Here is an 18,225-nt window from a genome sequence, read left to right as displayed (position 1 = left end):
CGGCTTCGTTTCGAATATATACGTCGCAGAAAAAAGATGTTTCGGGGATGTGATTACCCAATCCTGGACAATAACTTACGTCTGTTATAAAAATATAAGCCATGCGAAAATGTTAAGCATATTCCAAGGCTGTGCGTCGTTAAGTATGTGCCCACTCACGCCTTATAGCAGGAACCAAGTGAAGTTAATGAAATCACGGAAAAATAAATGCCGTGCAAGTCCGGAAGAAACAGAATAGCTCTAAATGAAATGAAAAAAAAATCCAGTGCAGCTTCTGACATGCTGAAGAGGTTCATCGAAACTTAAAGGGACCCAGAAAAGCCTTTTGTAAAAGTTACAAAAGGCCTTTATTGTCGCTTAGTACCAAAAAACTCCCAAGCATTTCCCCGAGGGTGAACATGGTTAAGTGCGAATGCACGGGGTGATGCTATGAGGGGGAGTAAAGTTAAAATCCGTTGGCATTCGCCCGTGAGCACGCGCGAGCCGACCCACGGAGGTCTGCCAGTTTATCGCTGCATATATAGGGGGGTACGCCGCGCCGAGCGCGCCGAGCCAGGTGGCTGAGAGAGGAGGCGAGCGCAAGGGGAGAGGGACAGCGGCGCACGGCAGCTGCAGCCGAGCGAGGGGGAGAGGAGAGAGTGTGACGTCACAGTGGAGAGAGAGGCGCGCGGCAGCTGCTGGGGAGAGGAGGCGCGCTGTGACGTCATACCATGACGTCACGGCGCGAGGAGCGGTGCGGGGAGCGGCGCGCACCCGCGCAGCCACGGCGAGGAGGCGGAGCGAGCGCGGTCACGTGGTGAAGTGACGTCACCGCGCCGTTGCTATCGACGCTCCTCTCCGCTCCACGCCGTTGCTAGGGAGAGGAGGACTGCGGACGCCGCCGCCGCCGCCGGCGGTGGAAGGTTTGGGGTCGCTTATAAAGTGCATCGCACTTAAAAAATTTACACCATCTTCCCTCGAGGGGAACCATGAGGTAGATGCGACGCATCGGGAGTGTCCGTTGCGTTTCCGTTAAGTTAGCGTGTCCATTGTTGTTGTGTGTCCATATTTTACGCAGCATGTTCACCTCCGATGCGTCGCATCTACCCCATGGTTCCCCTCGCGGGAAGATGGTGTAAATTTTTATCGGGTGGCCGGTGCTTGGTACGGTAGCGCCGACCATCACGATAGCAGGCCTGTTAGTCTCCATTCAAATCATCGGTGGTCATCGGAGGATGTCATCGGCGGAGCGGCGGCGGAACGACTGAGCGGAGCGGCGCAGTTACCGCGTTTATATGCAACGGAATGAGAGAGAGGAGCGCATAGCAGCGCATGCGCATGTGTTAACCGAGCGCAAGCTGCGCGCTAACCCGCACCCACGCACAGCTGGCACGGCAACGGAGCGAGCGCCGGCGAGCGCTAACACGCAGATGGCGCAGCGGTGAGAGCGGCGCTAGCGCGCAGCTGGCGCGGCGAGGAGAATGGGGGAGGGATGCGGACTACGCCGGACGACGCCGAAGGGACAAGGCGAGTGAAAAAGATGCGTCGCATTTAATATAGCGATGCAATGCCGTTGGAATTATTGATCTACATTCAGTATTAGCTGCGCCAGAAGCAATTAAGTGCACCTCTCCCCCCTTGCCGATCGATTCCTCCTTCCTCTCTGCTACTTTCAAAGCAACTGGAAACACTGGGAATAGCCATGTGACATCGCGACGCGCGACTTCCGTTCTCCGCTAGCTACATTCCTGCGCCACGCGTCAATCGCTGCAGACCCGCCTTTGCCTCGGAATCGCGGAGGAAGGAGGAAGAGCAGCCGGAAGCCAATGGCAGTGACGTTGCCGGCGACCGACGATCGGCCGAATCAGGGGGGCGCCTCGCCGTTGCGTCAGCCGCGGTCGGCGTTGCGTCAGCCGCGGTCGGCGTTGCGTCAGCCGCGGTCGGCGTTGCGTCAGCCGCGGTCGGCTAGCTGCGGCGGCGCGCTCATCCGCTGAGAAAGGCGATCTTAAAAATTGTTTACAAATTATCGGTACAACGTATGGGGCTTACACTTGGCTCGAAAATCCCCCGTTGTGTGTTCTACCACCTGAATGCATTTGATTGCCACCTTCACAAAGTTTTTCTGGGTCCCTTTAAGCCAGGTAGGGCTCATCAGAGCAGCTATACAGGAAATGCGCCGTTATTTCGTAAGACATAGGCATGGAGGCGGTAGAGCAGGGGGACGCTGTGTACAAATGTGGAGCGAAATGAAGCAATGAAAGTTTTAGTAATCACACACGCAAATATCGTGTTCACTTTTCTTTTGTTTTTCAACTTAAACGAACAGCTGATCGTTCGGCGGACGCATTTTTGGAAGTATACAGGGTAGGAAGTTCACAAGCGATGAAAGGTGTCGTTGGAAGAGCGTGGTGTGTGATAAGACCCTCTGATTTCAGTTTCTGCTTTATTCTGCAGGCTCCCTGTGCCATATGACGATATTTCGAAGAGGCGTTTAGTCGCAGACGCCGATTATATTCTAAGCCCGTCTGCACGCTGCACGCAGAGGATGTATGTCGCAGATGAATCTTTGCTGGGCGCTCACCTCACGGCAAGACGACTCTGTCGTGTGCTGATCCCTGAGTATAATTCTGCATTACCCATCGTACTTATGTTATTAACACAAACTGGCTTGTAAATGGTAGTGATCAATATCTGAGGGTATGACATCGGCAAACGTAACTGGCGTGCTGTCAGGTATGAGTGCTCCGCTAGGTCATGTAAGCGCACAAAACCCATTTATATCTCAGTGTATAGCCGTAGCATGAACATCTAAGGAAGCGGTGGTTACGGAGACACTGCTGGTAAATTTCAGGGCAGTGTAACTACAATCGGATCCATCATACGCCGGTTCCGCGACGCTGGCCTGTGACACACACCTGGCGCTTATACAGACCGAATATACCACACTAGATAGCGTCAGAAACATTTACACCCAATTTGCGAACAGAGTGACTGGCCCACATAAACATGGTTTTACAACGCCCGCAAACGGTCAATCTTAGTCGTGAACATGCCGCAAAAGCAGCGGCGACAGTGGGGAGCGGGACGGAGACTCCCGCGGCTGGTTTCGAAACGGGCTGCTAGGGGGATTTCAGTGGCGGCCCTACAGGCCGCGCTCGAGGCGTATAGGTAGTATATGGGTAGTATAGGGGCATACGGATGCAGTGTTGCCATTTTAGCGATTTTGTCGCTAAATTTAGCGACTTTTCATCTATTTAGCGACAGATTTTTAAAATTTAGCGGACAGCGTCTTTTTTAGCGGAATCTCCCAAGAGTTCAGTGAAATTTTAGCGACTTCGCTATCCAACCGTAATCTTAGTATTTTGAACGGTTTTAGCGCTATCGTAAACACCTCGGTTTTAAACTTTTGTAACGCCCTCACGGTTGGGACGACCACTTCACATAGGCGGGAAACAAAGCGATTAATCCCATTTTAATTTTAAGTGAGCATACTCTTGTTTATCCAGGATACCATTGGGTCACCAGAGACATCACCGAAGATTTGCCACCGTCTTTATGGTTTCCAAGTTTGGACATACATGCAGTACAGGGTCACCTAAGGCGAGCTGCCTTAAGTCTCGACTTAATCTGGCAACGTTGTATAATCGTTTACGGCTGAGCTGTGCATACACAAATAGTTACCCATTTCTCCTTGGAGCGATGCCAAATCCTCGAAGCAGCGTTGAGCTCTAACGAGGCTGTTCTTTTATTTGGATGACATTGGCCTTATTTCAAAATTGTAAATTACGTGGCCCAAGCTCAGACCAAAAATAAAATTTGTGAAAGTCCGTTATCGCGCCAAGTCCACGACAGTTTCTTTTTCTTTCCTGCCCAGATGTTTTTTGGGCCTTTTCTTCCCCCATCCCCATACCTCAGCAGAGAAGCATGTAGCGTCTGATTGGCACTGCCGACGCCTGCAAAGCTGCCAATGAACCGACAACGTTAGCAGATTCGGACTCGACCGCCATTACCACAATCGAGGAAGATCTTTTCTACTAGACTCTACATCCGTGTGAAGCGTGTGTGTGCGTGTTCTGGTGCACTGATTCAATCTTAAAGGCAAATCAGTCATTTATTTTTATTGTAAAACTGTACGAGAGGCACCCGTTTTTTTGTTGTTCTTACCTTTGCAGCTCAAACAGGCAAATAAATTTGCTTTCACTGTACATTCAACTTCTTGAACTATTTCAGTTAAGTTTAACTGAAAAAAAAACCTACTTTAAATGGGTTTATTATGCTTTCGAAATTTAGCGATTATTTCAGTGACTTTTTTGTAAAATTTAGCGACTATTTAGCGACTTCTTTGCCTTAACTTAGCGGCACACTTCAAAAATGACAACAAAGTTAAACTTATTAGTTTTATTTTTCGCGTGCGTGAGCAGCTGTGGCGAGAAGTAAATTAAAAGCCAATCGTGCGTATCAAGGTTCTTGCAGAACCTACACACGATTTCAGCATCATAACAAAAAATCTACTGAGCGGCCACCTCATTTCGCATTAAATTCTTTCCATACAATTTAAGCGCGGAATACATGTTCCACCGTTTACAAACGTACGCATTCACAAAAGCAAGAAGGATATGCTTAGAAGCTAGAAACGGGAGGGCAGTCTTGTTCCCGCTCTTCTACGAAGTAAATTGCGTTCGAAAGAACGAGGCGAGCTCAGAAAAACGAGCGCTTACTTTCACTGGTCGGTTGCTATGGACTTAATTTCCAGCCCACAAATATTCGCCGTAACATGCGGCCACATAACAAAATTTCGTATTGGTGCCTTCTCCATTCCGCTTGATTGTCAGGAGGGCTGCTCGTTTCTGCAAAAGCGCGCTCGTTTCTGCAAAAGCGCGTCATCCCTATTTCATATTTGCCGCGCTTTCGAGGCGCTTTTTCAAAGAAAGTGCTACGAGTTGTGCCGCGCCTCCGCCAGATGGCGCCACGGGTCCCGCGACCGAGAGGAGACGCAGTGAAACATCCCCCTCGCGAGGGGAACGATCAAATGCAGAGCATTTCCGGGGGCGCACGGCGTTAAGTAGTTTGCGTTACGTTAATGTTGTTGCACTTGTGGCAACTGCTGACGAAAGAGCGCTCGTCAGCAGTAATTTGTACATTGCGTTCCGCCCGCAGGGTCGAGGGATCGAAACCGGGCGCCGGATGGTATTTTTTTTATACAGTAGGGAGGGGTGCGGTGCGGACTACGGACGTCAACGCGGGTGACATCGTGAGTTACTGAAATGCTCTGCATTTAAAAAGATGGCAACACTGTACGGATGGGCCAGGCCGGCAGGCGGCGTGCCGGAGTGATACTAGTTAAGGTCCCTAAAATTACTAAGGTAGCGCCATCTTTAGATCTCGCCGCCTTTCGCCCTCGCCCGCGCTCCTCTCTTACTTCGTTTTTTGCCATTTTCTTTTTCGCCGGCGAACGCCGCGCGCCATTGGCCAAGGGAAAAGTCACGTGGTTTTGTTTTTTTTGCTCCGCCGCCGGGTCGCCTCGCCGATGCCTCGCCGGCTGGGACATTGCGCAACGCCGCCGCTGCGACGCCATTGCTGGCTTCCGAGCCACCGTCGCCACCGTGCTTCAGTACCGGACTTAGCTGCTCGCTTCGAAAAAATGTCGCACCGGTGTCGTTTTAGGTTGCTTCTCGGTGTCGATGTGTTGTGCCTTAGGCAGCGCGAATATCGTCAGGCAGGGCACAAGACTTCGTTATTCCGTCCGGGAAACGCGACGCAGAAAGGAGAAAAGTTTGGTTGCATAGATTTGAACGGGCATACTTCAGGCCGACGCTACCATCACTCTTTTGCGAGGTAAGTTTCTGAATGCTTGTTCTTGCTCTGTTAAATTCTGCGCGAGCTTGAGCGGTCACTTACGAAGAAATGCGTATTCCCTTCGCGACCGTCGTCCACGCTTTGTTCTGAGTAGGCATTGCGCGCAGCGCCGAGTTCGTCCCGTCGTAAGCTTTGGTTTGGATAAGAGGCCGTGTATTTGTCATGTGCGCGCTTAACTTCCAGCATCAATATCAGCGGCGTAGCATGTTCAGTCAGTTGTCGTAAGGGTTTCGTGACGCGAGAATCGTTCACCTGAATTCATGCTTGTTTTGGCCGACGGCAGCTTGCGTCTGACCATGTATCGTGTGCGTTCCGAGTGCGTGTACGCTCTTTTTGGCGTGAAGTCATGTTTTGTGTGTTAGCTACCCGGGTGGTATTATAATCCCGTTGTTATGACATCGGAGTGATTTGCTGCGTAATATGGGCTTGGTCGGTGCGGCGCAAATTGAGGCTGTTGCGAGAAAAAAAAAATTGCGGCTAGGTAAAACAATTTAAGGTCAGCTAATATAGTGACCGCGCCGTTGACGTACGTTTGATGCGCAATTTCTGTTATCGCTTTATTAAATTCGCGCACGTTTGAATGAGCACTTCAAATGCATATTCGCACCGTAACGGCTGTACGCCCTTTCTTCCGTGTATGCACAGAGGAACGTTAATTACGACTTACGTTTGCATTACACGTGATGCCGTACATTTGCAGTGTGCGCGCTTACTTCATCTTAGTAGTCAATGGCGCAGCGTATCCAGTCATTGCGATTTGAACCAAAACACACTGGGCGACTATATTATTTTCAGCAGACGTATTTTTGTTCAGCAAAGCGCTTGCTAAACGGGTTTAGTGTAGCGAGTTGAGCGGACGCGGCACTGAGCAGATGCGCGAACACGAATTTGACCATGCTACGGTAGAACAGTCACTAACTCCCTTCTGCAATGCATCATTGCCCATATTTGCGGAGTGTTTGTGGCGCATCTCAAACTCGGTGGCGACATTTCTTTTCCCTTCTCAATAGGATTATTTCACGGATCAATTTGAGCAACGGATATTGGAGAAGCTTGGCGTTAAAAAAACTAAACCCAAATGCCACTCCCAACATTTTTTCTCACGGGAAGCCACGTCAGCAGCACAAGCCACCTGCACGACGTCATTACGGACGTTTGTTCCAATAAAATATCTATTTGCTGGCACCAATTCATTTTTGTGATTTATTGTTTTCTCTTGATAATCATCGTGACATTGGTCCTCTTTCGAATTTATTTCGGGTGTATCCCTGTGTTAGTGCAATGTACAAATCTGCCAGAATATACCCCAGCACAAAACAATTCTGTCCAGGCGCCTCCATTAATAACGGCTGTAAACGACCGCGCCCGGTGAAAAAACGTATTGCATGATTAATTAACTGCAGTAACTAGTTACATAATTTATACCTAGAGGGACTGTAATTTCAGTTTACCCGATCGATTGATCGCAGTCTTCTCTGGCGCGTATTCCCAGAATTACAAGTCTGCGTTTTTCACTAGGTTCGCACATGAACGTACGGCCGCGAGTGTAGTTTAGTGTATCCGGCTGCGAAGTCGGGGAAGCAGGGGCTTTTCACGCCGCTGTACGTGCACACACGCACAACAGCATGTGTATGTTTTTAGTCTACTCACAGCAGCCTATAACGACATGAAGGTGAAGGAAACATTTCTACAAAAACGGCAAAGCACTCTAAACTGCGCGTAATTAAGGTAGGCTGTAGGTCGTTAGTAAAAGCGGGCGCAGAGTGAACGCCGCTGAGGATACACAATTATCGCAAGAAAGGCGAGTGCAAGGACGCCAGCGCAGCGCTCGAACTACGGCATTTGCGAATGAAGCGCACTGTATACTGCCGCGAACCGTGCGCAAGACCTCTGTGCAGTGATTGCACGACCACAGTCACGCGAATGCAAGAACGGAACTACCGTAACAGAGCAGTTTGAAATGTCCACGCTCGATCCTTTCGCATTCACGAGCTATCCTGAGGTGTTACAGAATGCCGCACACGTAAACAAAAACCGCGCTGTGCGTATGCGCCAGCGGCATCCGCCGCGCAAATATCCCCTTGTAGACAAAAATATAAAACAAAACACTATCACTCAGTGCCTGTTGGTAAAACGGGGCTCTAGAAATCCTATAAATGCTACCAAAGAGCGATTTCGGCGCGAAAACAAGAGCAAACTGCAGCGAGCGCCCTGAAGCGTAGCAAGGGCGTCTGCTCTCAAGTGGCCAACAAATATGGCGGCCCCGCCGCGGAGTTAAAGGGACGGCGGCGCCGCGGGTGAGGGGAGAGAAAAAAGAGGAGGGCAGCGGAGAAGGAGGGAGCAGTTGGCGCTACCTTAGTTCTTTCAGGGACCTTAATACTAGTAGCGCCGCGCGCGGCCGAACATCGTCCTAGAGCGGCGTATCCGTAGCGGGCTGCCGTGCGGTCGGTGCTGGTTTCGCCCACTCTTGTCGAATGTCTTGGCGCTCAGAGGCTAAGCACACAAAGATGGGGATACTAAATTGACTTTTCGTATGCATATCTGTGGTCATACACGGTCAGTAGCCTCCGGGGCGTGCTCTTGCGAGGCGGGAATTATCGACCGCTGTAACCATGCCGCGGATGTGTGCGCCTACGTGAATGAGGCAACTGACGAGACCCGCACAAGCAGACCCCAGCAGTGGGGAAAACCATCGAAAAAAACCGAAGCGGGACGTGAACAAGAGCATCGCGGACTTGTTCCCAGGTATTTTGATTAGGAATGCATTCGCTCGACTCCCCTTTTCACCGTGGTTTCGTGATTGATTGATTATGAGGTTTAACACGCCGACGCTACACAGACGACGAGGCGCGCTCTAGTGCAGGGTTCCGGAATAATTTTGACCATCTGAGGATCTTTAACGTGCGCAGAAATCTCGAACACACGAGCGTTTTTGCTTTTCGCCTGCATCAGAAAAGCGGCCGCCGCGGCCGGGTCCCGCTCGCGGCCGTCGACGCTGGACGATCGACGATCGCGGAAGTCGACGCTCGCGGCCGCGGCCCCCGGGGCCGCGAGCGTTGACTTCCGCCTCAGTTAAGAGCAGCAAGCCCTGCTCCAAGGCTTTAAGTGGAGCAATTGTGTGTGCCGAGCCGCCGTTCTCCGACGTGTTCGACAGCACGCCCACGGGTGAAGATTCCTCGGGCCGGTGTGGCGAGGTCAAATTTCGAGAAGCGGATCGACTCCGCTTCGCCCACTTGCGGTAAAAGAAGGGCGCGTAGAAGTCAGTGCGAAATGTGGTCGATTCTCCGCTTCACCTACCGCTCGTGTCTCTCACCGTTTACCCGCCGCCTTTTGTAAACATAGGGAAACAAAGTCGGCAGGTAGGCTGGGTTGGCCTGGCTCTCGCTCTTTGCGTTGTTTACGAAGTGCCTGCTCCATATTCGTTTGTCTTTTTTTTTTGTTTTTTTGGCAGCCACGGGGAGCCATAAGAGCTATTAGAAAACAAGGTAATTTAGTGCAGTTGAGCTACTGATTCATAGGAGAAAGGCAGAGAAACGGTCACTCACTTTGTCTTCCGCACAGCCCTAACCCAGGCTTCTCGGCGGTCTGGCTCGAACCACTTGCCGGGAAACGCATTGAACTTCACGAAGGGTTACTTTTCCCTTCGTGTTTAAGACGCTGTTATGGCACCCGACTACACAACAATATCTAGTGCTCTGTCATTTTGCCTTAGGCGCGCTAGTTGGGCGGAGCCTGCCATCGTAGGCCAGCTTGCTTGCTGTCAGCCTCTCGCGCCTCAAATGTAGACCAACTCAGCTCCCCCTGGATGGCTTCGTTGGCTTCGCGCCCATGGAAGCCGGGGGCCAGGCGCCCGACAGCGCGCTGGCCGCGCTCCAGCCACTCGCGTGTTGGAGACGTCAGGCAAATCACAGCGTTGGCGAAAGTAAGCGCCGGGACGTGCACTGACTTCCATAGCTCCCGCACCATGAGGAAGCGATTAAATCCCCACAGGCACCGTCTGCGTAGGACGATGCTGGCTCTCTTGGACGCTTGCCTCAGGTGGTCCTCATGGGCTGTGAGGTACTTCGCTTCCGTACTAAGGTACCCCTAAGTACCGGTATTTGGTATGCTGTACGATTGGTTCCCCACAAGGCAACCGTATCGCCGGGTCTGCGTCCTTGTCGCCCGCGAAGCACAATACTGCTGATTTATTCGCGTTGAAGCAGAGCCCCAGTCTTGCGAGCGTGTCCGCGCAGATGTCCACCAGTCTCTGGAGCTCTTCCGAGGTGCTCGCCAGCAGCACAATATCATCCGCAAAGACGAGACCGGGGAGGAAACACTGGCTCTGTAGTCCCTCGGTAGAATACTCCAGTCTGAAACCGAGGTCAGCCTGCAGGAGATTGCGTTCCAGAGGTGCCGTGTAGAGCATGTATAGGAGTGGTGAGAGTGGGCATCCTTGTTTCAGCCCCTTCTGGACCGGCACTTCGTCTGACACAACACCATTCACTGTTGCTACTACAGTGTTGTTTGTATACAGGCGGTGCAGGACATCTACCCACGTGGGTGGCATTTCAAGGGCCTGGAGGGAGCGCAGCAGTGTGTCGTGTGGCACATTGTCGTATGCCTTTGACACGTCGAGGAAGCAGCTCATGAGCTCACGTACCTCGCTTCGCGCGATTTCGATGCACTGGGTGAGGACGAACAGGTTGTCTTCAAGCCTGCGGTCGTGCCGGAAGCCGTTTTGCAGTTCGCTCAGGTGTTTGCCGGTCTCCGCCCAGGCAACCATCCATGCCGTTAGCACTTGAGCGAACACCCTGCACAGTACACTGATGATGGTCAGTGGACGGTGGTCACTCAGTAGCCCTTTGTCCCCGCCTTTCTTAGGGGTCAAAATTACCCTGCCTCGAGTCTGCTGGTATTGGCTGGCCAGCAAGTATGCCACTATAGATATCGGCCAGCTGCTCTCTTGCCTGGTCTCGGAGGATCTTCACGGTGCCGGCTGAGATTTCGTCTAGGCCTTGGGCTGTGTGTGGGCTGATGTGGCTGATTGCCTTGTCCAGCGCTAGCCGCGACACTGTCCATTCCAAGTGGCTCAGGTATCCTGTTGCTGCGCTGGCACCTCCCGAGGCATCTGGTGGGCTGGCACTACAGTCCGTCTCTTTTGGCGCCGCGTAGAGACGGCGGATTTGTTCAGTGAGGTGTCGGCGTGTAACACCCCCCAAAAATAATTCTGGCTACGCCACTGTCTGGCCCGTTTGCGTGAATAGCGTTTATTGTAGAGTGAATCGGCCGCTGGCGCGTGCCTCTTCGGAACGTGACAGAACCAGCAGCCAGACGTGGTTGTTTGTACCAAGCACTTTCAAGTTCTCGCCCACATATTGTGAACCTCTTTTTCTGGCATATTTGCTGCAGACAAGCCAGCGTGGTCCACCGGCCAAGGTTAGAGATACTAAATAATCTTCGCTAAAAATAAAAATCCCCTAAGCGAAATAATCCCTCTTCGCACTTGCAATCTTAGAAGCAGTGACCCAGTAACGTTAGGCTGTAGCCCTATTTTACAGCGAAACGTTCTACCACCACGACTGGTCTGAAAGACCGTATGCAGGGATAAATAAAGCAACATCCGCGGAATGGCCAAGAGCGGCTTGCAACAAAAAATCAGCTAGATAGTGTCGGTGGGTTGCCATCGAAATGCTTCGCGAATTCGCAGGGTTTGACTACCGCTGATTTTCCCCGTCATTTATCGACAGCTTTAAAACACGACATGCCAAGAGGCATGCTCCTAGGCATATACTGGTTACTCCCTATTAATTGCCGACCGCCCGTGCGAACCCAATCAACGGTGCCTATCGCCAGCTAGAGAACAGACCGAAGGATGACCTTGCAGAAGGTCATCAACCTGACTTACCAAATCACCCTGAAAGATGTGAAGCGCATCAGCGTCGCGGTTTTAGGGGCGAATTAAGCACCTTAAAGGCTTGTCCGGCGTCCGGCGACCGTGCTCACGGCACAGCACCGTGTAAATTGAAATTGAAACATCTGTGAACAAAAGGTTCACAAAAGGTTAACAAGAACAAAGTAAAAGGTTCACAAAAGGTTAGAGAGAGAGAGAGACAGGGGGAGGGGGAGGGAGGAAGGGGAGAGGGGGGAGGGAGGGGTTGAGCAGTTTCGCGTGGCTCTTGGAGAGCCGTGCTGCGCATGCGCGAGGAGCATTGAATTGGATTGGATTGAATTAGATTGGATTTAGTGCATTGAAATAGATTGGATTGAATTGGATTTGATTTGGATTAGATTGAAATGGATTGGATTGGATTAAATTGAATTGTATTGGATTCGATTGGATAGGAATTTTATATCCTGTACACACGCGTTGTCGCTCATTTACATACGCGAGTGTGAAATGTCACGGGTGATTTACAGTAAGAACGATCCCCAGTGCTTCGCCCACTCGTCATGATTCACTTCGTGGAGACGCGTGAATTTTTCTTGCTTTTCTTCCCCCTCTCTCATATGCGTGCGCAGGGTTTTCGATTAGGGGGGCTAAATCTTACCGCAGCGCCCCGTCCGGCAACTCCCGACCTCTTACCACTGAAGGCTTAGCGGTCAGAACACAGAACACAATCGAGCCTGTACTCGCGAAACCACGGTGGTCTGATTTCAAGTGTGCGAACAAAACGGCTTCTTTCCAATGCTGTGAACAGCTAAATAATTTGTGAACAGCTAATTAACAAGGAATGGTTATGCGTAAGAATGCATGAATATTGTCTTCTGAAACTCTTTACGCGGCTGTTTTTCTCGGTGCTAAGCACGTTATTTACGAGGGAAAGTAGAAAGAGGACAAGCTTGGCAACAGGTGCAAAAATGAAAATTAAGTGATAACCGCGTTTCCCACAACAGCCTCCTTTGGTCCCCGCATTTTGCGGGGTTGAAAGTATAGCTTTTGTAAGGTAACATGAGGGCTCTTTGGCTGCCATTATCATGAAAACACACGCGTGGTCATAACCGCACGGGACAGGTTCGATTGAGTAAACGTATAGGGCAAATTTAGCGCCCCCTCCCTAAGCCCTCCCCCTCCCCCCCTTCCTTCAACCCTTGTGTGCACGCCCATGCCCTGTCTTCAATAATTTATCCCCTGCGCTGCTGAAGGTTTGAAGGTTTATTGAAAAATATAGTTGGTACAATGAAATGCAATAATTGATACTTACAGAAGGAGGTCCCAAAGTAAAACACTGTCGGGGGGACCTCCTGTAACAACGTTACACGGTACGAAAATTCGCAGAGGTGTAACAGCATTCGATTGTGGTAGCGTAGTAGAAATTACAGAAGAAAAAGCAAAAACATGGCGCAGGAAAAAGCATGGCACCGGGTAGGTTGTGTTAGTTCAGGCTCCATACATGCTTACATAATAAATACAACACACTGATGCGTAAAGTGCTGTGATCCGAATAGCTCTCAAAGAAAAAGCTTCTTAATCTACAGTGTAAAGAACTGAAGGAACGGGACAATTTAATTTCAACCGGTATTGTATTGAATGTAATGCCTGAAACAGAACTGTTTGTTTGCCGTAATTGGTGCGTGCTTTTGGGAGGAGAAGGTTATGATGTTCAGAAAATCTGGTAATGTTAGAGTTTGTGAGGTGATAATGGGAAAAACCATGACATGAAAGCGAAGGCGGTAGATCCATAGTCCTAACTTTAGTAGCACTAAGAGTCTGAATGGAAGGATTTTTAAACTGATGTAAATGGAATATGTAGGTGCCCTGTACGTGCTGAAGCTGATTATGGGAATAGCTTGCTTTTGTAAGTGTTCAATGCCGGATAGATGGGCTTGGTGTTTCCCCATGATGAAATACAATTTGAAATGTGGCTGTGAATGAAGGCAAAGTAAAGCAAACGAAGTATGTGAACAGGGAACTTAAAACGTGATCGCAACAAGACACGGATACCAAATCATATCTTCTTAGTGAGTGATTTAGCATGCAGATTAAATTTTAAATGAGGGTCTAAATTAATTCCCAGAAATACAGAAGATGGTGATGCGGCTAAGCTATGGTTGCGAATAAAAACGGACCGAGTTGAAGGAAGCTGCCTTTGATGTGAATGAAAGACCATAAAGCTGGTTTTAGCGGGGTTTTACGAAGCTGGTTTTTTTCACACCAGAGACAAATATTTCTGAAATCATTGTTGAGTCGTTCCGTTACATTGGTCAATTTTTCGTCCCCAACAAATAGTTGTGGTGCCATCCGCATAGAGGATGCAATTAGAGTATTTCAGGCAATCAGGTAAATCATTAATGTTCAAAAGGAAAAGGAGAGGGCCTAACAGGGAACCCTGTGGTACACCTGTGTTAATAGTGGCTGGTTGTGATAAGGAATCTTTAATTTGTACAACTTGAATCCGGTTAGCCAAATAACTGCGTAAAAGATATAGGACGGGCTCACCAATTCCGAGTGATTCCAATTTTCAAAAAAGTAAAGTATGATTATTCGTGTCAAATATGGCTTTGTAAAATCAATGAACAAGGCCCCTGCCCAGTATCCCTTGTCAATAAACGTTTACAGGGAGTCAGTAAATTATATCAGAGACAATTCCGTAGAGTAGTTAGGACGAAAACCGAATTGTTTGGATGTGAGCAAGTTAAATTTGTTGAGGTAGCTGATTAGGCGGTTAACAATAAGTTTTTCGACGAGTTTGGTAAAAAACGGCAATATCGTGATTGGGCGATAATTAGATAACATATCACGCTGTCCTTTTTTAAACAAAGGAACAATTTTGCCCCGTTTTAGCTGGGTGGGAAAAATACCACTCTTAAATATTTTGTTTACGATGTTAGCGAGTACACCACTTAGCTCACGGGATGCAGGTTTAATTTTGGATGGCATGATTGCGTCCAGCCCAGCTCCGGTGTTTTTCAAGTTACACAGTACGAGGTAAACTTCATCTGGTGATGTGGGGCGTAAGAAGAAACTATGAGGGCAGCGGGGAAGGTGAACTTCATCAGTGTCCTGAATCGGAATACCCGTGGAGAAAAAAGCATTGAACGCATTTGCTATATCGTCGGGATTAGTCAAGCTCTGAGTACCATCAGTAATTTCGTTGATTCCAGGTTCTGCAGATTAGCCAAGTTCAGAAATTCTTTAGTTTCCAATTCTTGTAATTATTTTTACCGTTTTTCAGGATTTGATTATGGTAGTAGGTTTGTGTGGCCTCTTTTAACAACTTAGTGAGTGTGCGAGCGTATTTTTAAGCGGGCTTGGAGACTAGGTTAAAGGTACGCAGTTTCACTTTTTTATGCAGGTTGTCTCGTTTTCGTATGGGCTGCAATAAGCGGCGTGTAATCCAGGGATATCGTGGGGCATCGGAACGATTGTAGGTCTCTGATCTTGATGTGCATGAGGAAATAGCTGTTTTTAGTTTATCAGAAAACATGTCACATGCCTTTTCAACATTTTTTTTTCCTGCATTACATTCTCCCAATCCGTAATAGAAATGGTTTGAATAAACGCCTCTGGCCTTCCCGTAAGCTGACGAGTGACCCGTCTCGTTTCCAGATCGCCGAAGCAACGGCTGCCGAGAGCATGGGCCTGCGTCGTCGCAAGGCGATCTCTGGGTTGATTTCTACGGGGTTCGTGAGCTTCATCGTCTCACTGCCCCTCCTAGTGTACTGGCTGCAGCCCAGACCTCCGGGCCCGAAAGTAGCATACTGCGAAACGGACATCTGCCAGGAATTCGGCTTGACGCTGAAGGCCAGCATCAACACTTCTGTAGATCCGTGCGACAACTTCTACTACTTCGTGTGCGGCAGCCGGGACGACCCCAAGCGTCGCGACACGGAGGACAACATGACGGCCGCCAGCTACGAGCGCGCACTCGCCCAGATAGCGGCCGACAAGAGGCAACAGAGCGAGGCCACGCGCTTCTACCACAGCTGCTACCGGCCCCGCGCTAACGAGACGGCCGAGAACATTGCGCAGTTCCTGGCGTTCAAGAAGCGCCTCGGCCTCGTCTGGCCAGAGAAGGCGCCGACGGACCAAGACCCGCTGTCCATCATGGTCGACTTGGCCATCAACTGGGACATGAATTTCCTCTTCGACATAAGCGTGGTGGGGCGCGATCGTCGGCAGGTGCTGCTTTTCAATCGCGGCCGGCTCGGATTCGGCTGGAAGGAGTACCTGGAGGAGCGGCCGCAGCTCGACTACAAAGCGCACGTGAAGCGGCACTACGACATTATGGCCGTTCACGAATCTCGAGTGAAAGTCTCCGACTCCCAACTGCGGGATATCGAGAGCCGCATAATCGAAGCCAAGCTGGATGCAATGTACGGCACGCCTGAGCAAAATTGGTCATCTCTGGGCGACCTGGACAGCTGGACGCCCTCGGTACGGCGGGGGCAGACCTGGCTCGACCTGATCGCGAAGCATGACAAACAGTTCCAATGGTCGGCCACAAGCACCGTCATCACCGAAGACTACAGGATATTTCAAAACCTCGACGCCCTGCTGAAGAACAGGAGCGATCTTGTGGTGGGTCTCTCATGGATCTTCGTTCAGACGCACCTCTGGATCGTCTCCGATAAGGTCTCCATCAGGTTCCCGGCGGCGTCCGTAAACAGCCAGGCGAAGAAGTACGCGTGCCTCGAGTACGTTGATTCACGCCTCGGCCTGCTTAGCGTATCCAAGACGATGGAAGAGCGCTTCGGGCAGTCCGACAGGGTGCGCAACATCGACAGCTTCATTGTCAGGGTCAAGGAGGCGGCCCAGAATCTCCTCGGCAACCTCACCTGGATCGGCCAGAGTGTCCGTAAGTACGGGAGCACCAAGTTGGGCAACATTACCCGCCGCGTATTGCCGGACCAAGACTTCTACGATGCCCGAAATCGTGAACTAATGTACCGCCAACTCCCCAAAATGAACGACACGTTCATGGGGAACCTGCTGCGCTCGTCCGACTTCTACCGTGAACGGCGCAAAGATGAGCGCTTTGAGGACGTGTACAGCGCTCGCTGGTTTCCACGATTCGGCCGCGAGATTTACCTGCACTTGCCGAACCTGTTGAAGGTCGCCATAGGCATCACAGACATGCCTCTGTACCATAACGACGCTACGCTGGCTATTCGGTATGGAGGGTTCGGCGGCTTCGTCGCCCGTTCGCTGTCCTATGCGTTCGACGAGACCGGAATCACTGTGGGCACGAATGGCGAACGGGTCGAGTGGTGGGGAAAGTCCGCTGAGTACGCCAGCAAGGTCAAGTGCGACGTGCGCTCGACGTCGGACAGCCCGACGCGCCGCCCGGTGCGCCTGTTCCCGGGCGTGCCCGGTGTGGAGGTGGCTTTCGCCGGATACAAGGTGTCCGTCTCGAGCGACTTCCGCGAACTGGACGACTTCAGGGTGCGCCACTTGGAGCAGTTCAAAGACGACCAGGTCTTCTTCCTGGCCTACTGCTACGCCCTTTGCTCGAGGCAGCCCAGGACCACGGGCGAGCAGTGCAACGTCCCCCTGAAGAACATTCGCGTGTTCGCGGCCGCCTTCAATTGCCCCCAGGGCTCGGCCATGAATCCGCCGAACAAGTGCTCATTTTTCGATTTGTGACAGCATGGCCATCTTTCCCTCTCTTTCTTTTCCCCGCAATATACATCGCAATGAATGCGCGTTCGCGAGCGCTGCGCCTCCCCAGTGCCAGCCAACGAACATGAATTAAGGGGCGCTTGCGAACGCTTATATATTGTGCTGACTGATTCACGGTCCAAACTTGCTGGTAACTTCACACTTGTTTAACGGCAGGAGTAAACTTAATGGCTCGGGATTAATTTGTGTTTGCTTGTGATTAAATTGCGTTTCACAAACAGAAGCTATGAGCTACTGCGTCGTAGTGGAGGTCTGATGGATTAATTTGGACTTCATGGGGTGTTTGCGTGCGAAATGCCGACACACGGCGTATCTATATTTCGGCCCTCAGAAAAACAAGCCTTTGCAGCAGGGAAGGTGATCGGAGCAAACCGGTGACTGTGAGAGGTTGTACAATGCCCTAGCCACTGAACTGCAACGTAAGGTGCGAAAAAAAAAAAGAAACTGTAGCAATCCCATTTTTGCCGGGAGGAGGGGAGGGGGCATGACGAGCATCAAGTGTGGCAACCTGCAGTTGGCCGCGGGCCGTTGGCAGTGAAGCCCCCGCCACAACGTCAGAACCTCCTCCCCTTGCTACTTCTGAAGGCAGACATGGCAATCCGAACCTCAAATGGTGTTAGACAGGAACAGAAAAAGATCGCTTCGAACTGGCATTGCTTCCCATTTCGCACTTTGCCAAGCCAGATAACATATTCACAATTTTTTTAACAGCGAAGCTGTTTAGCAAATCGTAATTTTTCGTGTCCGCAGTTAAAAATACCAAGTAATTGCCGAGCGCGCGCCGTGAG

The 18,225-nt window shown here is 50.6% G+C and overlaps 1 protein-coding gene across 1 annotated transcript; it reads left to right on the top strand.

Moving 5' to 3' along the window:
- The first annotated feature begins 15,383 nt into the window (after window positions 1–15,383).
- LOC144153126 (neprilysin-1-like) lies at window positions 15,384–17,420 on the top strand. The gene has a single exon (XM_077684783.1). The coding sequence runs from the start codon at window positions 15,392–15,394 to the stop codon at window positions 17,399–17,401; it is 2,010 nt and encodes a 669-aa protein (XP_077540909.1). The 5' UTR covers window positions 15,384–15,391; the 3' UTR covers window positions 17,402–17,420.
- The last annotated feature ends 805 nt before the right edge of the window (window positions 17,421–18,225 follow it).

The sequence above is a fragment of the Haemaphysalis longicornis genome, unplaced genomic scaffold, assembly GCF_048455015.1.
Source record: "Haemaphysalis longicornis isolate Haplotype H1 unplaced genomic scaffold, Haemaphysalis longicornis Haplotype H1 scaffold_9, whole genome shotgun sequence".
Lineage (NCBI taxonomy): Eukaryota > Metazoa > Arthropoda > Arachnida > Ixodida > Ixodidae > Haemaphysalis > Haemaphysalis longicornis.
Note: the sequence above shows the minus strand (reverse complement) of the source record. Positions and strands in the feature narration are given on the sequence as shown.

Bases quoted from the DNA above. Each gene is read 5' to 3' on its own strand.
- LOC144153126 (XM_077684783.1), top strand. From the start codon at position 15,392: ATGGGCCTGCGTCGTCGCAAGGCGATCTCTGGGTTGATTTCTACGGGG.